Here is a 23581-nt window from a genome sequence, read left to right on the forward strand (position 1 = left end):
ACTGAATATGGCGGAGTTACAGTTTTGACTTAAATCTAGTTGAAAATCCATGGCAAGACCTGAAAATGGTTGTCTATCAATGATCAACAACCAAATTGACAGAGCTTGAAGAATTTTGAAAAGAATATTGAGCAAATTTCAAACACTCCAAGTGTTCAAAGATTATAGAATTACCCAGAAAGACTTGGATGTAATCACTGCCAAAGTTGCTTCTACAAAGTATTGACTCAGGGGTGTGAATACTTATGGATATCACATGTACTACATATACACAAAAATATGTGGACACCCCATTCAAATGAGTGGATTCAGCTATTTTAGCCACACCGGTTGTTGAAGTGTAAGATTTAACACAGCCATGCAATCTCCATAGCAAAACATTGGCCTTACTGAACAGCTTAGAGACTTTCAACGTTGCACTGTCCAAGGATGCCACCTTTTCAACAAGTCAGTTCATCAAATTTTCTGCCCTGCAAGATCTGCCCCGGTCAACTGTAAGTGCTGTTATTGTGAAGTGGAAAGGTCTGGGAGCAACAACGGCTCACCCGCGAAGTGGTAGGCCACACAAGCTCACAGAATGGTGATAATCGTCTGTGGGAAGGCGTTCTCTGGAGTGACGAATCACGCTTTTGGTCACAGTGTATTTCTGAATTTCATTTTCAATACATTTGAAAAAAATTCTAAAAACATGTTTTCAATTGGTCATTATGGGGTATTGTGTGTAGATGGGTGAGAGAAAAAAGCTATTTAATCCATTTTCAATTCAGGCTGTAAGATAAAATTTGGAATAAGTCAAGGGGTATGAATACATACTGAAGCCACTGTACATACACCCATAACTGTACATTTTACACATTCATATTACAGTACTATAAGCGATAAGGCTAAAGTAATTATGGTTCACATGAGATTCAAGAGCATTGGAGGAAATTCCCTTTAATCAATCACCAATATGGAATGCTTGTTTAGATAAGTTAGTGGAACTCAACTTACCAACGCCCACTGTACTTAGAAATACTATGTTTTTCAAAATAAAAAATTACCTTTTTTTGTTATCTCCAAACCATAGTTACACATTAAGAAACCAAGTACAATATCAAAAAATAGTATTTGTTGACTGACTTGACTACAAAGATTGTGGGTGGCAATCTCCAATGTGGCAGTCAAAACATGAATAGACATAAAAGCACATGGTTTACTGTACTTTTCTGCATTTAGGCCTATATTTCACTAAACCACACTGCTGAAAGATCTTCATTACCATCAATGGTAAAAAAATATGAGAAGATTCTTTAATTTGCAAGTGTTACATAACACATTTATACCTAATTATCTACTGAGACTTGTAGATCTATAAAACACAATATCTAACATTTAACATCCTTTAGATTAAAACACTGGAATTCATTGAAGAATAATCTTCTTTTTTTAAATAACAAAATTGGGACTAAGAATGTGTATTTTAGCTTGGTGGAGACAGCCCAATCGCTACGTTCACCATCAGGCTGGTTCACCATCCAGGCTGTGTGCGTCATCATAAAACTTAATATAGTACAAAAAAAGTAAAAGCATCAGAAATATGGAGGCAAACTGTAAACAGCAGCACCTCGTTTTACGATCATATTTTATCATACATGCTGTCCATCCAATAACAGAAAGCACACACCCAAACACACACTTAAAACCAAATGGACACCGGTTTATCAATAGATAGACTATGAGGACAGCTCTTTAAGGCTTGTAACACAACATTAAAATAGAGGGTGGGGAGAGTGCAATACCGCAAAACATGCACTACTACACAAGCGTTGCAGTTAGTCATTAAAGTTATCCTGATGTGTAGAAATCAACTCAGACAGTCTTTGTTTCTCATTTAGCAGAAGCATTTGTCATTCACACAAGACAATGCAAGCCACATCAGCCCATATTGCTGTGGTTCCACCAGGAAAACAGCCAGGGGAAGGAAATGCCAAAAATCTGGTACAATTAAGAAATAGTAGCCTTGCCTTGTTCTCTTTTTCATGAGTGAAAAAAATAATCTAGGCAACGCCACTCTCTCACATATATACATGGGTGAAATTGAGAGTTCCAACGTGAGACATTACAAGGGGAGATAGTAAACAGTAGGAACTAGGCTAATCTGTGAAAAATGACTATGGAAAAGCCCATTTAACCCCTGCCTTCGAACACAAAAACATGTCAAATCGAACAGGGGCAAGGGATTACATGGCTGAAGTTTGCACGTCAATGTAAAACATCGGACTCATCTTAGAAGTCCAGCGAAAAGCTCTTTCAAAATTTGCAGTATTCAACCTCACTCCTTGAGAAGTGACTGTCCGTATCAAACTGAAATTCGTATCAAAGATTCTTACATGACTGGCCTGAGACGTGTTCTTTTCCCATTGTCTGCTTTAACATGAAGTCATGAAAACTTGGATACAACACAACACAAACATGGAGACTGAAAAGATCAGCTTAATGAGAAAGCTTTTTTTTTTGGTGTGTGTGGGTTGAGGACAATAGACGCAATTAGACTATACTAGATCCCACTGAGGTCACCGAAGGTTGCTGTGGTGGTCCCACAGGTTCGTCAGGATTACATGCAATGAACCATAAGTTACAGTCCCTGCTCCAAAAACAAATGTGTCCAGTTCTCAACACACACACACACAATAATTGTACAGCTTACCACATCATTTATATTACAGGTAGCTGCTGAGATTAATGCCATGCGATCGACAACCACTGATTGGGTGGTGCAATAGTACTTTAACACTGTCAACTGCTTTTGAGACTAGGTTGTATTAAAACCTAAATGTACTTATCCCCTGTTCCTCATCAAAATAACCAAGTTGTACAGACTCATAAGAGCTTTCTCTTCAGGTTTCAATGAAGACGGCTGAGAATGGAAAGAAAAAAATATTGGTAAAATACTATACTTGCATCACATGAATCCAGCAGCTACATTTTATACATATAACGCCATTGCACAATGTTAAGCATCATCATACCAAGGTTAGCTGCAGTCGTAAATTGACACACAAAAGAACATTTTGACCGTAAGTTTTAGTCAACACAGACCGCACTGTTGGGATGCAAGCTTTACACGACAGCACACTAAATTGGATTCCAGTTCCTTGTCAATTTCATGTATAAATTGAGTGTGGAAACTCAGAAAGTTGAAATCCCCGTTTTTCAAGGGATAACCACTGACAGACTGGGCTCCTCTCACTCTAAAAACACTGTTTGAGTAGGTGACTGCCGCCATCTTTAGTTGAGGATGATGTATTAAAATGTCAGACTATAGAATTATTAAACCAAGATGGCACCTTGCCTTCTAATATGGAGAGAAATTTAAATGTGACATAAGATGATGATGACTCTGCTTACATTTAGATTTAACTCCTGTAATGAATTAAAGAAATGTATACACATCCAGGCAAAATTAAATAGACTGCAACCTTCCTTTAAAATGTGTAAATATTCAGGAATACTCAGTGTGCGTTGAGATCAATTCCATTTCAATTAGTTCTTATTGAGTGATAAATACATACTGAACTGGCATTGAACTCAACCCAGGTTAGAGACAGAACTGTGCAACTGTACGTAGAATGTATGCACACATGACTGTAAGTCGCTTTGGATAAAAGCGTCTGCTAAATGGCATATATTATTATTATTATTAAAAGTGCCTGTGAGAAGGAAGGAAAGAGAGAATGGCGGTGAAGGTAGAGGAAAAGGGAGAAATAGAGCTGGGGAGGATTGTGAGTGAGGCCTCTACCAGTCTGCATTGTCCCAGGTTTCCTCAGCAGGTTTGGTGGGGGCGGCTGCGGGGCTTTTCTTGCCCTTGGCCTCTCCCCCAGCAGCGTTGTCCCAGTTGTTGTCCCAGGCCTCCCAGCTGTCTCCAGTGCTGTGTTTGTTGTTGGATGCCGCCTTCGAGCCCCAGTTGTCCCAGCTGTCGGAGCTCTTCTTCTCAGCGGCAGGGTTGTCGACGTTGGTCCAACTGTCGCTGCTTGGGGACTTCTTGGGCTTGGAGGAGCTGGCGCTGCCAAAGGACGTCCAGAAGTCCTGCGCAGGGGCCTGGCCTAGTTCTGGGCCTGAGGAGTTGAACTGGTAACCTTCAGTGGCGTCCATGTTCTGGTAGCTCTCTCCTTCTGACCTGTGGGAGAGGGTTCGTCACAAAGAGGGGAAACTTATCTCAGAAATAAAGACCCTCAACTGACACATCACTATGCCAAATTCCAGATTTAATCATTTTGATTTACCCGTCCTCTGGCTTTCCAGCAAAGAAGTCAGTCATGTCTTTCCAGCCTTTTGCACCAGCATCCTGAACCTGAGAAAATGGAACACATGTCAAACAAAATTGAGAAAACAACAATAGACATGAAATGTTGATAAAAAGTCTACACTCACCAAAACAAGTTTACAAATCATGTTTATCAGATTCACAATAGTTCATTGACCAAAGTAAAAGGTTGTACAAGTTAATATGAGTACAATTCAATCTACACAGTACTCACCACCAGAATAACAATAGCAGCAAGAGAAAAGGGAGATACAAATTGCATGAATATCTTCAAAATGTACATCAACACACCCAAACTAGTCTCCTTTTCAGAGTAAGTAGTGCGATGACAGCACCAACGTATTTTGCCCTGCTAAACTTAGGCTAATTCCTGATGAATGCATAGCTTCCCACGACCCTTGCTCAGGAGACTGGTTGTAGGTGTGCAGTGTGGCAGAGGTCTGCCTTCTCCTACCTTGGATGCCAGCCCAGTAATGCCGACGGACATTTCATCTAGCAACTTGCCATCTTTAACCTGGACAAGCCAAATCACCGTTAATGGAAATGGAGACAACTCACAGCATCAAGAGGTGGGTGTGTAAATCAGGACATCACCACACAGGCTAGCTCAGGCAGTGATTCTAATTGTGAACAGTTGCACATTTTATTGTGCGCAAAGGAATTAGTCTTAGATTGTATTCTTACTGAGAGGACAATAATGTGATGATTAGCCTACTTATGAGACAGTAGGTGATTTCTGTTAAGTCTCAGTCAAGATAGATTTGAAAACACCCATTTTAAGAAGCTGTGTGGAATTTTTCTACATCAAGCAATTAGCTATTGCACATGCACAGTGCACACTATAGTCGGTCACTAGAGCAGACACATTCCAAAGGAGACAATGCAAATCAAATGTAGAGCTGGTTTTATGAAGCATTTAGCCTATTAACTCAACTTTAAACAGTTACCTTTTCGTGGGTAGGTTTGATAACATTCTCATTTAAGGTCTGTCCTAACTCTGTGGCCTAGTTGGGAGTGACAGGGAGAAGATGTGTGAATTAAACAGAACAGTTCGACATTCACGACAATGCAAGACAGACTGACTGAATTTCTGAGAAGCAGGAAGCTGAGGCAGGCGAGGGAACTGTCATTCCATTCACTAGGACATTAAACAAGCAGTCAGCACAGCGAGGGCTGACCCTCAAAAGGGAACTGAGCAATGGAACGGTCATGCAGGGATAAATAACTATGGTTGGCGAGTACAAAACAAGTGGTCATCATGATTATTATGCCAAGATTTCTTTCTTTGTAAATGACAGGAATGTTCACACTCCTTGAATGGTTTCTCAACCATTGTCTTAAATGGGCCACTAAAGCGCACGTGACCAAGAACTTCATAATAATTAATTTAATAATAATAATTTAAACTACGACAACCCTTGACATTAAGATTATCCATCAACTGCTAAATATGTTTTTCTGTCTGCAGCCAAGAAAAGCTCAATGTAACACTACTGGTTAGACTGTACTTATCCACCATTTTGCAGTGGTGGGTCTGGTCATTTTCACATACATTTTCAGACAGGACACCGATGACCAGCCGACAAGCTTTGGGTGGGAATGAATACATTCATGAAAACAATGAATAAAATGGGATGCAGGAATATGGACAAAGAGCATGCATTTGTTATTGATTTTACCGGCTCTGGGGGCGGCTTATAGCCCCTTAACTACGTCCAGAGAAAGCAAGGAAGTTAAAGAAGCGACAAACAGTTCAAACTACAGTTCACAGTTATTTATGTCCAGTTAATTTATGAGCAAAAATAAAACAGGGAAACCCGTGGAAGAAAATCTATGTTCCATGAGCTCTAAAGGCTAAACATTTGCACTGCTGTTTCTGCTGCAGAGGAAATCACATACAGTGGTGCATCCATAGAAATAAGTTATATCTGGAATAATGATTTTTCTGTGGGTACATCATATGGAATTAGGAGATTGAACCTCTTAACCAATACATGAAAATGTCTTACTCAAATAAATGACTCAAGCTTGGTATTTCCTGAGAGAGGGGGCTTGAACTGTTTATCTTTAGCAGATCATCATGACTATCCACACTGACTATATGCCCATCCACGGGTCTCTACCTACTCAGACAAATGTTAAAATTATTATTGGATTAGATTTATTACTCCATTATGCTGCTGTCCATTGATTATTGATCGCGATTACCATTAGTATTTACCTATTTGTCCTGCTACTGGTCACTATTACATGTACAGTATATTTTACCATTAGTATATTACCATAAGTATTTATACTGAGTATACAAATTGCTCCTTCAATTACAGACTGACCAGGTAAAAGCTATGATCCCTTATTTGATGTCACTTGTTAAATCAGTGTAGCTAGATGAAGGGGAGGAAACAGGTTACAGAGCCTTGAGACATGGATTGTGTATGTGTGCCATTCAGAGGGCAAGACAAAATATTTAATTGACTTTGAACAGGGTATGGCAGTTGGTGCCAGGCGCACCGGTTTGTGACAAGACCTGCAGCGCTGCTGGGTTTTTCACGCTCAACCGTTTCCTGTGTGTATCAAGAATGGTCCACCAGCCTCCCGGGTGGCGCAGTAGTTAAGGGCGCTGTACTGCAGCGCCAGCTGTGCCATCAGAGATTCTGGGTTCGCGCCCAGGCTCTGTCGTAACCGGCCGTGACCGGGAGGTCCGTGGGGCTACGCACAATTGGCCTAGCGTCGTCCGGGTTAGGGAGGGCTTGGTCAGTACTAAAAACAATTGGATACCACGAAATTGGGGAGAAAAAGGGGTAAAATTTGAAAGAATAAAATTTTTAAAAATGGTCCACCACCCAAAGGACATCCAGGCAACTTGACACAACTGTGGGAAGCATTGAATTCAGTATGGGCCAGCATACCTGTGGAACACTTTCGAAGTCCAACTCAATATTAGGAAGGTGTACCTAATGTTTTGTAAACTCAGTATGTGTGCATTTTATTTTATTTATTTATATATATAAGTCACTTTTCAGCCCTGTTTACATGTACAGTAGCAGTCAAAAGTTGACACGCCCACTCATTCCAGGGTTCTTTATTTTTACTATTTTCTACATTTTCATATGTGCCATGAAATAGCACATATGGAATTATGTAGTAACCCCCCCCCAAAAGTATTAAAATCAAAATATATTTTATATTTGAGATTCTTCAAAAGTAGCCACCCTTATACACCCGTATTCACGTCATGAAGCAGGAATGCAGGAAAGAACAGCTTAAATAAGCTAAGAGAAACGACAGTCCATCATAACTTTAAGACATCAAGGTCAGTCAATGCGTAAAATTTCAGTCGCAAAAACGTGCAGCCACAACAACTGGCTCTCATGAGGATCACCACAGGAAAGAAAGACCCAGAGTTACCTCTGCCGCAGAGGATAAGTTCATTAGAGTTACCAGCCTCAGATATTGCAGCCCAAATAAATGCTTCAGAGTTCAAGTAACAGACTCATCAACATCAACTGTTCAGAGGAGACTGTGTGAAGCAGGCCTTCATGGTTGAATTGCTGCAAAGAAACCACTACTAAAGGACACCAATAAGAAGAAGAGACTTGCTTGGGCCAAGAGATACGAGCAATGGACACTAGACCAGTGGAAATCTGTTGTCTAAATTTGACATTTTTGCTCCCAACCGCCATGTCTTTGTGAGACGCAGCGTAGGTGAACGGATGACCTCCGCATGTGTGGTTCCCACCGTGAAGCAAGGAGGTGGTGGTGTGATGGTGATTTGCTGGTGACACTGTCAGTGATTTATTAAGAATTCAAGGAACACTTAACCAGCATGGCGACCACAGCATTCTGCAGCAATACCCAATCCCATCTGGTTTGCGCTAATGTGGGACTATTTGTTTTTCAATTGGAAAATGACCCAACACTCCTCCAGGCTGTGTAAGGGCTATTTGACCAAAAAAGAGAGTGATGGAGTTCTGCATCAGATGACTTGGCCTCCACAATCACCCGACCTCAACTCAATTGAGGTTTGGGATGAGTTGGAACGCAGAGTGAAAGAAAAGCAGCCAAAGAGTACTGAACTCCTTCAAGACTGTTGGAAAAGCATTCCAGGTGAAGCTGGTTGAGAGAATGCCAAGAGTGTTCAAAGCTGTCATCAAGGCAAAGGGTGGCTACTTTGAAGAATCTAAAATATATTTAGATTTGTTTAACACTTTGGGTTACTACATGATTCCATGTGTTATTTCATAGTTTTGATGTCTTCACTATAATGCTAGAATTTAGAAAATATTAAGAATAAAAACCCTTGAATGAGTACGTGTCCAAACTTTTAACTGGTACTGTGTATCATACTAAATCGAATGATGTTTTATTTGTCACATGCGCCGAATACAACAGGTGTAGTAGACCTTACTGTGAAATGCTTACTTACAAGCCCTTAAATCAACAATGCAGTTCAGGAAATAGTTTATTTATTTATGCATAAACCCACCTCAACCACTCCAGTAAACCTGCACATTGAATAAAGGTACCGGCACTGACCTAAACATACTCTTGCATTCTCGTGTTAAAAAAATAAAAAAACTCATCGTAGTTATTATTATTATTATTGTTATTATCACTGCATTGTTGGAAAGAGCTCTGAAGGTAAGAATTTCCCTGTACTGCTTTAGACCTATTGTATCCTGTGCATGTGGCGAATAAACTTTGAAACCTATTAATTACTTGTGTCATGCAAGCATGAGCATAATAATAGTTTGCTTTTTCATCAAAAAGGGATTCACACAATCACTTCTTTATCAACTTTGTTAAATGGCATCTCAGACCTGTAAGGTTAAGAGTTTGTACCTACACATTCATATAAATAGTTGCAAAATGATGCTAGTAAAACAAACATTAACGATATCTTAATAGTATCTAAAAGTTTTAAAAACTTGGTGCTAATCAATCGGGTACTAATGAACTGTTTAATAAAAGAAAGTCATACCTTTAGAGTTGCTGAGGTTGCAAGTTTTGCAGTCTGTTCCAGTGAAAAGACAGGAAAAAAGCTATTAATAAACAGTGAAATTAAGTTCTGTGACAGGATAACAGCTTTCCTTGGAGATACTTACATTATCTTTGGCGACTGCTGCAATTTTGCTTGCTCCGATTGTGAAATTGCTCCAGCCCTATCAAACAAAACATGTCACACACAATTCACCACGGCAGATATCTTAAACTCTGCGTCCCAAATAGACACACGAGTCACCATGACAGATACCTCAAACTCCATGTCTGTGTCCCAAATATAGGGAATATGGTGCCATTTGGGAACCCCCCCTTTACTTCAGGGCCACGCAGATTCCCAGATGCTGTGCCATATTACTGCCGTACCGAGTAAATGGAAGATAGAGCGTTGTTCAGGACATCATCCTCCTTCTTCTCTGGGGTCGGTGTATTCCCAAAGCCAACATAGCGGTTCTCCTGATTCCCACTATAACCGCCACCACTACAGGGGAAATGGTATGTTTGCATAAATTATAAGTCTTCATAAAAAGGTGAGCAAAAACATAATAAATTACATTTAGGAAATGCTTGTATGTAACGTGACTTACAATCATGCGTACGCATATGGGTGGTCCCAGTGGGAAAGGACAAAAATGACAAATATGGATGAAATTGATCTTAAAGCAAAAGTACAAATGTGTACTTTGTGGTATCTTACTGTTGGATTAAGACCCTGTGCTATACATTGGTTGAGCATTTACAGATAAAGTCTTGAAAGTTGTTAGTTAAAATGATGGTTAAGAACATAAAGAGAAAATCAGATTCAAGTTATCTTTAAACAATAGTCAAATGTGCTCTGTGGTATCTTACTTTTGGATTTAGACTGTGCTTTCTGGGTACAATATGTTAACAGTGCATTCGGAAAGAATTCAGAATCCTTGACTTTTTCCACATACACACAATACCCCATAATGACAAAGAAAAAACAGTATTTAGACCCTTCACTAAGTACTTTGTTGAGGCACCTTTGGCAGCAATTACAGCCTCGAGTCTTCTTGGGTATGATGACACAAGCTTGGCACTAAACTGTCCATTCAGACTCATAGTAAACATCTCCAATCCAAAATTAAATCTAGAATCGGCTTCCTATTTCGCAACAAAGCCTCCTTCATTCACGCAGCCAAACATACCCTCGTAAAACGGACTATCCTACCGATCCTCGATGATGTCATTTACAAAATAGCTTCCAATACTCTACTCAGCAACCTGGATGCAGTCTACCACAGTGCCATCCGTTTTGTCACCAAAGCCCCTTATACCACCCACCACCGCGACCTGTATGCTCTAGTCAGCTGGCCCTTTCTACATATTCATCGCCAGACCCACTGGCTCCAGGTCATCTATGCTAGGTAAAGCTCCACCTTATCTCAGCTCACTGGTCACAATAACACCCACCCGTAGCACGCGCTCCAGCAGGTATATCTCACTGGTCATCCCCAAAGCCAACACCTACTTTGGCCTCCTTTCCTTCCAGTTCTCTGCTGCCAATGACTAGAACGAAATGCAAAAATCGCTAAACCTGGAGACTTATATTTCCCTCACTAACTTTAAACATCAGCTATCTGAGCAGCTAACCGATCGCTGCAGCTGTACATAGCCAATCCGTAAATAGCCCATCTGTAAATAGCCCACCCAATCTACCTACCTCATCCCCATTTTTTTATTTACTTTTCTGCTCTTTCGCACACCAGTATTTCTACTTGCACATCACCATCTGCTCATCTATCACTCCAGTGCTAATTTGCTAAATTGTAATTACTTCGCTACTATGGCCTGTATGCACACATGACTGTAAGTCGCTTTGGATAAAAGCGTCTGCTAAATGGCATATATTATTATTATATATATTATTATTGCCTTACCTCACACCATTTGCACACACTGTATATAGACTTTTTTCTATTGTGCTATTGGCTGTATGTTTGTTTATTCCATGTGTAACTCTGTGTCGCACTGCTTTGCTTTATCTTGGCCAGGTCACAGTTGTAAATGAGAACTTGTTCTCAACAACATACCTGGTGAAATAAAGGTGAAAAAAATGTGTATTTATGGAGTTTCTCCATTCTTCTCTGCAGATCCTCTCAAGCTCTGTCAGGTTGGATGTGGAGTGTTGCTGCACAGCTATTTTCAAGTCTCTCCAGAGTCCAGGCTCTGGCTGGGCCACTGAAGAACATTCAGAGACTTGTCAAGAAGCCACTCCTGGATTGTCTTGGCTGTGTGCTTAGGGTCGTTGTACTGTTGGAAGGTGAACTTCGCCCCAGTCCTGAGCGGATCTCTCTGTACTTTGCTCTGTTCATCTTTCCCTTGATCCTGACTAGTCTCCCAGTGCCTGCCGAAGAAAAACATTCCCACAGCATGATGTTGCAACCAACATGCTTCACCGTAGGGATGGTATTGTCCATGTGATGAGCGGTGCCTGGTTTCCTCCAGACGAGACGCTTGGCATTCAGGCCAAAGAGTTCAATCTTGATTTCCTCAGATTAGAGAGTCCTTTAGGTTCATTTAAGCAAATTCCAAACAGGCTGTCATGTGCCTTTTACTGAAGAGTGGCTTCTGTCTGGCCACTCTACCACAAAGGCCTGATTGGTGGAGTGCTGCAGAGATGGTTGTCCTTCTGGAAGGTTCTCTCATTTCCACAGAGGAGCTCTGTCGGAGTGACCATCGGGTTCTTGGTCACCACCCTGACCAAGGCCCTTCTCCCCCGATTGCTCAGTTTGGTTGGGTGGCCAGCTCTAGGAAGAGTCTTTGTGGATTCAAACTCTTCCATTTAAGAATGATGGAGGCCACTGTTCTTGGGGACCTTCAATCCTGCAGAATATTTTATTTTTTTAAATTGCTACTCTTCCCTAGGGGACAGGATTGTGCCTCGGAACAATTCCTTCAACCTCATTGCTTTTACTCTGACATGCACTGTCAGCTATGGGACCTTGTATAGACCGTTGTTTTACTTTATTTATTTCACCTTTATTTAACCAGGTAGGCCAGTTGAGAACAAGTTCTCATTTACAGCTGCTACCTGGCCAAGATTAAGCAAAGCAGTGCGACACAAACACAGTGTTACACATGGAATAAACAAACGTACAGTCAATAACACAATAGAAAAGTTTATATACAGTGTGTGCAAATGAAGTAAGATTAGGGAGATAAGGCAATAAATAGGCCATGGTGGTGAAATAATTACAATTTAGCAATTAAACACTGGAGTGATAGATATGCAGAAGATGAATATGCAAGTAGAGATACTGGGGTGCAAAGGAGCAAAAAAAAAAAAAAAACAATATGGGGATGAGCAGCGGTCGGTTGAAGAGCACACATTTAGTTTAACTTGCATTTAAGAGCAGTTGGAGGCCATGGAAGGAGTGTTGTGTGGCATTGAAGCTCGTCTGCAGGTTAGTTAACACAGTGTCCAAAGAATGGCCAGAAGTATAGAAAATGGTGTCGTCTGTGTAGAGGTGGATCAGAGAATCAGCAGCAGCAAGAGCGACATCATTGATGTATAGAAAAAAAAAAGAGTCGGTCCGAGAATTGAACCCTGTGGCACCCACATAGAGACTGCCAGAGGTCCGGACAACAGGCCCTCCAATTTGACACACTGAACTCTCAGGGAAGTAGTTGGTGATCCAGGCGAGGCAATTATTTGAGAAACCATGGCTGTTGAGTCTGCCGATAAGAATGTGATGATTGACAGAGTTGAAAGCCTTAGCCAGGTCAATGAATACGGCTGCACAGTATTGTCTTTTATCGATGGCGGTTCTGATATAATTTAGGACCTTGAGCGAGGCTGAGGTGCACCCCATGACAAGCTCTGAAACCAGATTGCATAGCGGAGAAGGTACGGTGGAATTCGAAATGGTCAGTGATCGGTTTGTTAACTTGGCTTTCGAAGACCTTAGAAAGACAGGGTAGGCTAGATATAGGTCTGTAACAGTTTAGGTCTAGGGTGTCTCCCCCTCTGAAGAGGGGGATCTCATGATACGAAAGAGGTTAAACAGGCTAGTAATAGGGGTTGCAACAATTGCGGTGGATAATTTTCGAAAGAGAGGGTCCAGGTTGTCTAGCCCAGCTGATTTGTAGGGGTCCAGATTTTGCAACTCTTTCCGAACATCAGCTATCTGGATTTGGGTGAAGGAGAAATCGGGGAGGCTTGGGCAAGTTGCTGTGCGGGGTGCAGAGCTGTTGACCGGGGATAGGGGTAGCCAAGTGGAAAGCATGGCCAGCAGTAGAAAAATGCTTATTGAAATTCTCAATTATCATTGATTTATCGGTGGTGACAGTGTTTCCTAGTCTCGGTGCAGTGGGAAGAGGTGCTCTTATTCTCCGTGGACTTTACAGTGTCCCAGAACTTTTGAGTTTTTGCTACAGAATGCAAATTTCTGTTTGAAAGAGCGAGCCTTTGCTTTCCTAACTGCCTGTGCATATTGGTTCCTAACTTCCCTGAAAAGTTGCATATCGCGGAGGCTGTTCGATGCTAATGCAGAACGCCAAAGATGTTTTTGTGCTGGTCAAGGGCAGTCAGGTCTGGAGTGAACCAAGGGCTATATCTGTCCCTGGTTCTGCATTTTTGAATGGGGCATGCTTATTTAAGATGGTGAGGAAAACGCTTAAAGAATAACCAGGCATCCCTTCCCCAGGGGACAGGATCATGTCCAATCAATATAATTTACCACAGGTGGACTCCATTCAAGTTGTAGAAACATCTCAAGGATGATCAATGGAAACAGGATGAACCTAAGCTCAATTTCGGGTCTCATAGCAAAGGGTTTGAATACTCAGGTAAATAATTTTAAAAAATTCAAAAAAATGATATTGTGTGTAGATTACACATTTTTTATTTAATCAATTTTAGAATACGTCTGTAACGTAACAAAATGTGGAAAAAGTCAAGGTGTCTGAATACTTTCCAAATGCACTGTATACACACACAAAACATTAAGGACACCTGCTCTTTCCATGACAGACTGACCCCTATGATCCCTTATTTGATGTCACTTGTTAAATCTACTTCAATCAGTGTAAATGAAGGGGAGAAGTGAGGTTAAAGAAGGATTTTCAAGCCTTGAGACAGACTATGTGTGCCATTCAGAGGGTGAATGGGCAACAAATGATTTAAGTGCCTTTGAATGGGGTATGGTAGTAGGTGCCAGGCACACCAGTTTGTGTCAAAAACTGCAAAGATGCCTGGTTTTTCATGCTCAACTATTTCCAGTGTGTCAAGAATGGTCCACCACCCTAAGGGAATCCAGTCAACTTGACAACTGTGGGAAGCAATGGAGTCAACATGAGCCAGCATCCCGGTGGAACGCCTTGTGAAGTCCATGCCTGACAAATTGAGGCTGTTTTGAGAGGGGATGGGAGGGGGGGGCTGTACATCTGCTTCAGAGACAAGCAAGTCATGGATACAATGGTCTCACCTCTGATAAGAGTTCACATCATCACTCAACCAGTCCTCAAACACCTTGTCTGAAGGGTTTCCCGAGTTCTGGCCAGGGCCCCCTGAGCTACATTGGAAAAACAGCCACAGATTATTTTGGGATGTGATAATATTGGAAATTAGTATTTTGAAAATATTCAAGTCATTGAATACTTTAGCTATATGAAATAACACTTTTCACCCTTACCGATGAGACGTCGAAAGTCCGGTCTTAGCCTGAGGCGGAGTCCAGTCCTTGGCAGAGGAAGTTTCAATAGACCACTCTTTCCCCTCTGCAATGGTTGCAACCTGTCAATCGAATAAAGAGGCATGCATTTCAGTGAGTGAGACCATTACAGGTGTACTGTTAGCATTGGAAATTCAGAAATGTTGATTTGGAGTGTCCCTGGCAACTTTACTATGTACATGACCATTAAAATAATGACTCAAAAGGGACGCTTCCTTACCTTGTCTCTGAAAAGTGCAGCAGGTCTACTGTTATATTTGTCCTGCATGGTCCAGGTGGCATCGTAATCATCTTGGAGTTCCAGAAACATACGAAACTTTCCGTTCCCTCCCGCTTTCATCTTCTCCAACTCAATGTCCTTCCACTTGTCCATTGTAACAGAGCGCACAAAGCTACAGTACAGAGATCACAATAGGGGTTAAATACTTCCAAACCGACTTGACAGGAAATGTTACTTCATTTTTTATTTAATTAGGCATGGGACCTTATATAGGAAGACATTTGGATGACTAGGTGAGTATGGTGGGTTAAAGAATATAAGTGGTAATCACCATCTTAGAAGGGCCTGGCTGAAGGCTTGAACAATTACTTATTCAGGATAAGAGATTCAACAGTAGAGGATTGACATTCATGCACAGACGAGCCTCTGCAGGCAAGCATAAATACCAACATTCAGAAAAATTGGCCTTTGGAATTTACTCACCTAAGGTGTACTCCCAAGCCTCTGTGTTTGCCAGAACATTCCAAACAAATCCAGATCCCATAGGTCACACTCACCCACTGAGGATTGAAGCCCCCACACTCAAAGCAAAGCTGAGAAAAGAGGGGAAATGTTGGCTCACTATTTGATGTCGATATTGAAAACATGGATGTGGACACTATCACATTGAATATCAACAGAAATTGTTCACCCACAAGGTCCTAACGTCAGTGTTCATATTAAACCTTAGTTCAGCCTTGGCCCTTTGGGCAATCACGTCGTGACTAAACCAGCTACAACGTTGCTGGTCAAACAGCAAGCTAACGTTAGCTAGCTACTCACGTTGTTTTCCTCCTGGGTCCTCACTTCCTTCAAAACTCTTCTGGTCCTTGGGCTTGCCATTTTGACTGACACTGAAGAGAGTAATTATTAGCAATCTTACACATAAATCATGTCCTAGCTTCTTCTATTATCACCAACCAAGCCGGCATCAAAGCAATAACGTGTATAGTTTAGCTAAATGACTTAAATGTAACTACCAAGCGGCTAACGTAGGACACCGTTGACAGACTTTGAAAGCCATACCTTGTTAAATAAACAATATTCGAACTGACTGCAACTAGAAAGCTGAACGTCATTCAATAGTCTATACTATGTATGATAGTGTATCTGAAGAGATCTAATAGTTACTGTAGCTAACTGATGTTAACTACTACTATGCTACTGCTAGCTCGTAGTCTCTTACCAGGTTGGGTATTGTAGAACCTAAAGAACGCGGTGTTGAAAGCGTCTCTCTTGCTTAGCTAGTTCGATAAGGCTTTTTGCTAAATACGTGGAGTTAAATGACATCCCATTGAGAAGAGCTATGATAGCGGATTGCAAACACTGGTGGCCATGTTGACAACTAGCCAGTGGCAGATTTGTCTACGTTGGCATTGCAATGCATTATGGGTATATATATATAGGACTGTGACGCCGACATTCAAACACTGTTATGTGGAGCATTATTCCATTTGCCTGAGTAATTGTACCTATTAAAATTCGGGATGCATACATAGCCAGCTACAAAAAATGTCACTTACAAAGCCAAAATGTTAGCGTCATGAGGCTTTCATCTCTACAATAGTAATGGCATATTTTTGTAGGCACATGGTTTGCTGGACGAAGCCTATGGGAAAATCAATGTAGTTTATGGAGAGATTTGGGAAAAACTCCGAAAATAAGGTCTGTGGTAAACACAGGCTTAGGAGATATCATACGTTTAGATAATATTCATTAGCTAACGTAACTTTTTGTGAATTTTGAAGCATGTATGAACTTTTTTTTAAAGCACATAAAAGGCTTCTTAATTCATAAAGGTCATGTTAACTGACTGATATTATCTCATAGAACAAAACGCATTAGATCTACTAAGCCTGTGTTAACCTCAGACCTTATTTTGAGTTTTTATCCCCAAACCATGTTTTTTTCCCCCATTCATTTGCCCCATAGGAATGGCTGAACGAACCAGAGGTAAGTCATTTGCGGTTTTTAGGACTACAAGTTGGCAAGCTCTATTAATAACAAGTTTAGGCAAATTATGCATAGGTCGTTTTTTATTGTATTTATTTATGTCAATACTGCTAGCTCATTTCAAATTAACATTCAATGTAGCCTACATTTCATCCCAAATGAAATAGCTAACTAAGCCTAAACATTTTTATAAGGTTAGATCAAAGAAAGCCACAACTTTATCAGAGACATTGGTTTACATCATCAGAATATCACCCATATCTAATCATCTACAGGGGTGCGAATCCTATATTTTATTTTGCTTCAACGATTGGAAATTACGCAACACTTCAAAATAAGCTTTCATAGTCGTGGAGAAATCTAGGCAACTAAATATGAGGCGTATGAGCCATTTGGATCTAACAAGCAACATGCCGGTAGGCCTATTTCTCCATACCAACCTCTCCCCACGAGCCAAAGAACAGACCGTGCATGATCCAATACAAAGTGGTTGGAGGTTCATCAGTGGCGAGTTCAGTGCAACCTCAGCCCACTCACACTCCTGGGGTAGCCTTGCTGTAAAGAACTAAGTAAAATAACCTTTTATATATACTGAAAAAATATATAGACGCAACATGCAACAATTTCAACGATTTTAACATTCAATTCTCTGGCAACAGCTCTGGTGGACATTCGTGCAATCAGCAAGCCAATTGCATAATTCCTCAAAAGTTTAGACATTTGTGGCATTGTTGTATGGCAAAACTGCACATTTTAGAGTGGCCTTTTATTGTCCCCAGCACAAGGTGCACCTGTGTAATGATCATGCTGTTTAATCAGCTTCTAGATATGCCACACCTGTCAGGTGGATGGATAAAATGCTGACTAACAGGGATGTAAACACATTTGTGCACAATATTTGAAAGAAATAAGGTTTTTGTGTGTGTGGAACAATTCTGGGATATTTTATTTCAGCTCTTGAAACATGGGACTAACACTTTACATGTTGTGTTTGTATTTTTGTTCAGTATATATAACTATACAGTGCATTCAGAAAGTATTCAGATCCCTTGACCTTTTCCATATTTTGTTACATTATAGCCTTATTCTAAAATTGATTAAATTTGGCGTTTTTCCATCATCAATCTATACAGAATACCCCATAATGACAAAGCAAAAAAAAGGTTTTTAGAAAGGTTTGCAAATGTATTAAAAATAAAGAACTGAGAACACATTTACATAAGTATTCAGACCCTTTGCTATGAGACTTGAAATTGAGCTCAGGTGCATCCTGTTTCCATTGATCATCCTTGAGATGTTTCTACAACTTGATTGGAGTCCACCTGTGGTAAATTCTATTGATTGGACATGATTTGGAAAGGCACACACCTGTCTATATAAGGTCCCGTAGTTGACTGTGCATGTCAGAGTAAAAACCAAGCCATGAGGTTGAGGGAATTGTTCGTAGATCTCTGAGACAGGATTGTGTCGAGGCACTCTTCATAGTGCTGGCCGCCCGGCCAAACTGAGCAATCGGGGGAGAAGGCCTTGGTCAGGGAGGTGACACTAACCCTAACCCTAACCCAATGGTCACTCTGGCAGAGCTCCAGAGTTCCTCTGTGGAGATGGGAAAACCTTCCAGAAGGTCCAGACAATAATCTCTGCAGCACTCCACCAATCAGGCCTTTATGGTAAAGTGGCCAGATGGAAGCCACTCCTCAGTAAAAGGCACATGACAGCCCGCATGGAGTTTGCCAAAAGGCACCTAAAGGACAGATCATGAGAAACAACATTCTCTGGTCTGATGAAATCCAGATTGAACTCTTTGGCCTGAATGCCAAGCGTCACGTCTGGAGGAAACCTGACACCATCCCTACGGTGAAGCATGGTGGTGGCCGCATCATGCTGTGCGGATGTTTTTCAGAGGCAGGGACTGGGAGACTCGACAAGATCGAGGGAAAGATGAACGGAGCAAAGTACAGAGAGATCCTTGATGAAAACATGCTCCAGAGCGCTCAGGACCTCAGACAGGGGCAAAGGTTAACCTTCCAACAGGACAACGACCCTAAGCACACAGCCAAGACAACACAGGAGTGGCTTCGGGACAAGTCTCTGAATGTTCTTGAGTGGCCCAGCTAGAGCCCGGACTTGAACCCAATCAAACATCTCTGGAGAGACTTGAAAATAGCTGTGTAGCGACATTCCCTGTCCAACCTGACAGAGCTTGAGAGGATCTGCAGAGAAGAATGGGAGAAACTCCCCAAATACAGGTGTGCCAAGCTTATAGTGTCATACCCAAGAAGACTTGAGGCTGTAATCACTGCCAAAGGTGCTTCAACAAAGTACTGAGTAAAGTTCCTGAACACTTAGTTGTGGCGGGCCAGACAAGGCCCCTGTGGCCTCATTTATAAACCATGCATAGTAAAAAATATACCCGAAAATGTGCCAGCCCAGTTTTCACGCAAAGTTAGATTTTTGTTTTTAATGAACTTGAGGGGAGAATGTGCTCACCTCCCTGAACTTTAGACCAGTGGTCACCAACCTTTTTGGCGTGAAGATCACTTTCGCAGTCAAAATCTACCTCTCAGAATTATTTGAAACACGACTTAAAAATTGTAACATTAACCTAAACCTGTAAAAACAATTCTATAGGAATGAGGTTTGTGCCGTAGGCTTAATACATTATAACAGCATATTGGCTATAAGCCTGGCCTGACTATTGTTATTCTCAGACAATAATCATATATCATATAGGCTAATATCAAACTCTGCTGTGGCCGGGGTCATGGAAGCTATAGGCACTGTGGTTGTAGCTATCCGATTAGCCAGCGCTTTAGGCACCCTCGATTTAGCCACAGATCTCCCATGCAACAAATTACCATGTGCAACTATCATTTAATTGGACCTAGTAGAATATATACACTATTGAACAACAATTAGTCTTTTGTATGCTGTGCCACGACATGCCAAGAGTTCCAAATGATTCAGCAAACAAAGGGGTGTTTTTATCACCATAAAAAGGTGAGTGGATTTGTGTCTTGCTCATTTAATGCTCATTCAGAAATGTAGTGTGAAATGTACTCAACTGTTATAAATGAGGCCACAGGACGACTGTTGTAAAGATCGAGTGCCTGTAATGTCTTTATATGCCCACTAGATATCAACATATTCATACAAATGAAGGACACAACTTGGAAACAGCACGTTTGTAGAAGTTTGTAAAACCACTTGCCAACCAACCCAGCACAATTTCACTGATAGGGGCTAAAGCAAAGGTATATTCTCATCCACTGCAATAATACACACTTTCTTGAAGAGGTAGAACCCTTTTTCCATTTGATTTGGAATGTTTTGTTGAATATATGGTGCTGTACTTCACTAAAAAAGATTGCAGTTAGATTGCAATATAACTGCAGTATACTGCGTCCAAAATAACACTGTTTTTTTACTGCAGTAATTTTGCAGTGTAACTGCAGTTAAAGTGCAGTATAGTTATTCTGCAATTATTGCCTCCATAATGCCACAGTCGACTGCAGTTACTGCACTTTTACTGCAGTTTCAAAACTGCAATCTTTTTTTGTAAAGGGAATTGTAAAGATATAGAATTACTGAAACATTATTTATTTATTTTTTTTTAATGCAAAGTCAATTGTTTGGGCATCTTTTGTTTTGAAAAACGTGTTCAATACTATAATACCTTTGAGGCATTAGCTCATTAGCTCAGTTCTTTTTCCAGTACAATATAAACTAATTTGAGGCATACAGAAACAAACAGTCGGGAAGTTTAAAAAATACATGAACTTCTGAAAAACCATTTCCCTTACTTATTCAAAATAGACCCTGCATGGCTACTAACCTAAAAATGTATTTTATCTGAATCCCTAATCATTTCATCAGTACACATTGTTCTGTGAAACTGTAGAATGTGCTGGATTGTAAAAATGTTACTGTGGGTAATTTGAGGGACCAAAGTACAACCCTGTCTTCAGCGGAAGAGATGTGGAGTCCTGTGTAGCTGTACAGTGTGCGTTTCTGCTCTCTGCCAAATGCCAATCTTTATCTGGCAGCAGAGCTATAAAGCGTGCGGCTGCAGGAGTAATTGGCCTATGCGAGGTGTCCATTCCACAATGAATAACTCTACTAGCCTCAGGGTGCGGTTGCCAGTACTGGTACTGTTGATGGAAGTGGTTTTCCTTGGTCTCTTTGCCGGCTTTGTCACCTACGATGACAATGCCAATGCCAAGTTTCAGAACAATGAGACCAACCCTATGGACAACTCCCTGTATCGGGACTATCCCTTCTTCGCGGATGTGCAGGTGATGATCTTCGTTGGCTTCGGCTGCCTGCTGGCCTTCCTACGGCTCTATGGCTTCAGCGGGATGGTCTTCAACTTCTTAACAGCCACCTTTACCATCCAGTGGGCCATCTTGATGCAGGGCTACTTCCAATTCTACTCTGATGGAAAGATCCACCTTGGGGTCATCAACCTGCTCAATGCTGAGTTTGCCTGTGCCGTGGTGCTCATCTCCTTCGGGGCGGTGCTGGGAAAGACCAGTCCGGTGCAGCTGCTGGTCATGGCCCTGCTAGAGGTCCCTATCTTTGCCTTGACAGAGTGGGCTGTGCTGAAGTACCTAAAGATCAATGACGCAGGTGGCTCCATCCTCATCCACCTGTTTGCCTGTTACTTTGGGTTGGGGGTCACGTTTGTGCTGTATCGGCCTAGCCTGAATGACGGCCACGTCAAGGAGGTTACCAGTTACCAGTCAGACATCCTGTCGTTGATGGGCACCCTGTTTCTCTGGGTGTTCTGGCCCTCGTTCAACTCTGCTCTGACCTTAAAGGGTGATGACCAGCACAGGGCCGTCCTGCACACCTTCATAGGCCTCAGCTCCTCAACGATGACCGCTTTCGCCTTATCTGCCGTATTCAACAAGAGAGGCAAGCTCACAATGGCCGACATTCAAAATGTGACTCTGGCGGGTGGTGTGACTGTTGGGGCCTCTGTGGACATGATGATCTCCCCTGCAGCCGCCTACGCCCTTGGGATCATGGGCTGCACCGCCTGCTTCATGGGATACAGGTACCTCACCCCGTTCATGGCCCGCCACTTCAGGATCCAAGACCAGTGTGGCATCCACAATCTCCACGGCCTCACCGGCCTCATATCCTGCACGGCTGGCATTTGTGCCATCCTCATGGCCAACGAAGAAACCTATGGCCCCAGCATGTACCAGATCTTCTCCCACCGTGCACCCATGGAGGGAGACCCAAAGCTCCTAGAGCTACAGCAGCTGATCCCAGGGCTGAAGCCCGGGCTGGGGCGCACCGCCAAGGAGCAAGCCATCTACCAGGTGGCAGCTATCTTCTCTACCATCGGGGCAGCCGCTGTCGGTGGGGTGCTGACCGGCTTTGCACTGAAGTTGCCCTGTCTCGCTACGCCGTCTGACGAGTTCTGCTTTGATGACGAGCTGTTCTTCGACGTGCCCTCTGATTTTGCCAGCATGGGGGTGCACAAGGCCCCCCCCAGCATAAAGGAAATTTAGGACAATACCAAGGTCTGAACTCACATTTCAGGCTTCCAGCCCTGTATGGGGACACTGGGTTAGCAATACTGAGGAATGAATGTGAAGGTGTGACGCAGCAAAATGTTGCACATAGTGTTAGCTTTCCACTCTCTCTTATATGACATGAGAAGATGGGATTGACATCTTATACATTCTTGCCAGCTTTCAAGTTCTTTGGCATTTTGATCAATTAAAAAATTATTATTTGAATGTTTGTTGTGTACAGAAGGAATAGCTGCTGTTCATTTTGGCCTGTTATTGTTATTGACAATTGTTATACAATTATTTGTTTTGTTAATTTTGCAAGATGAAAATTTCAGATGTGCACTTTTTTACAGAGTGAATGTAAGAGTGAGAAATAAAGTGTTATACTGTCAGGAATTTACACAACTATTGGATGATATTGAAATATTCATAATGGGCTGAATTTGTACAAAAATGATCAAAGATTTGACAATACAATTGATGCTTTTTTTGTAAATTGTTTATTGATGTTTTAAAATCATATTTTTGACTTTATTGGAAATAAAACATGAATTATATTAAATTTATGTTTGTTATTCAACTTTTTGTTATTTGTTATTAGACATCATGACAACTTCTATGAAAGCTTTAGTGAACAAGGAAACATGCGTTGTTGATCCTCACATCAAGAACACAGTTAGCCCTACTCATGTTCACTTGTGATGTTCATGGTCTTGCACTATAACCTTTCAGATATGAGCTTTTCAATAAGCTTTGTATACCTTTTTTGTCTACGTTACGGTATGTTTTATGTACATCCATTATTAGTTATAAGGTTAGACAGGAAACACTTTTTATG

At 41.5% G+C, this 23581-nt stretch overlaps 2 protein-coding genes across 6 annotated transcripts; one reads left to right on the forward strand and one right to left on the reverse strand.

Moving 5' to 3' along the window:
* Positions 1–910: 910 nt before the first annotated feature.
* Positions 911–16626, reverse strand: LOC124003804 (ADP-ribosylation factor GTPase-activating protein 1-like). 5 transcript variants are annotated; one of them, XM_046312384.1, is made up of 15 exons: positions 16449–16626; positions 16046–16116; positions 15707–15816; positions 15224–15395; positions 14965–15065; positions 14758–14844; positions 9674–9788; positions 9412–9468; positions 9288–9320; positions 5986–6015; positions 5254–5310; positions 4761–4820; positions 4266–4333; positions 3686–4159; positions 911–3605 (listed from the first exon to the last, which is right to left on the reverse strand). In XM_046312384.1, the coding sequence occupies exons 2-14, from the start codon at positions 16103–16105 to the stop codon at positions 3778–3780; spliced, it is 1332 nt and encodes a 443-aa protein (XP_046168340.1). In that variant the 5' UTR covers positions 16106–16116; positions 16449–16626; the 3' UTR covers positions 911–3605; positions 3686–3777. The 5 variants fall into 5 exon arrangements, with proteins under 5 accessions (XP_046168340.1, XP_046168341.1, XP_046168342.1 ...); XM_046312385.1 differs by lacking the exon at positions 5986–6015; XM_046312386.1 differs by lacking the exon at positions 4761–4820 and having other exon boundaries at positions 4266–4327.
* A 4582-nt stretch (positions 16627–21208) lies between these two features.
* On the forward strand, positions 21209–23309 carry LOC124003611 (ammonium transporter Rh type B-like). The gene has a single exon (XM_046312014.1). The coding sequence runs from the start codon at positions 21241–21243 to the stop codon at positions 22735–22737; it is 1497 nt and encodes a 498-aa protein (XP_046167970.1). The 5' UTR covers positions 21209–21240; the 3' UTR covers positions 22738–23309.
* Positions 23310–23581: the final 272 nt, after the last annotated feature.

The sequence above is a fragment of the Oncorhynchus gorbuscha genome, linkage group LG18 (genome assembly GCF_021184085.1).
Source record: "Oncorhynchus gorbuscha isolate QuinsamMale2020 ecotype Even-year linkage group LG18, OgorEven_v1.0, whole genome shotgun sequence".
NCBI classification, from domain to species: Eukaryota; Metazoa; Chordata; class Actinopteri; order Salmoniformes; family Salmonidae; genus Oncorhynchus; species Oncorhynchus gorbuscha.

What these genes read in the sequence shown, in the direction of transcription:
- LOC124003804 (XM_046312384.1), bottom strand. Translation starts at nt 16,105, where the DNA reads ATGGCAAGCCCAAGGACCAGAAGAGTTTTGAAGGAAGTGAGGACCCAG. An exon ending in CAGCAGTCGCCAAAGATAAT is followed by an intron (nt 9,321 to 9,411) that starts GTAAGTATCTCC and finishes TCACTGGAACAG; the next exon opens with ACTGCAAAACTTGCAACCTC. An exon ending in TTACTGGGCTGGCATCCAAG is followed by an intron (nt 4,334 to 4,760) that starts GTAGGAGAAGGC and finishes CCATTTTCTCAG; the next exon opens with GTTCAGGATGCTGGTGCAAA.
- LOC124003611 (XM_046312014.1), top strand. Translation starts at nt 21,241, where the DNA reads ATGCCAATCTTTATCTGGCAGCAGAGCTATAAAGCGTGCGGCTGCAGG.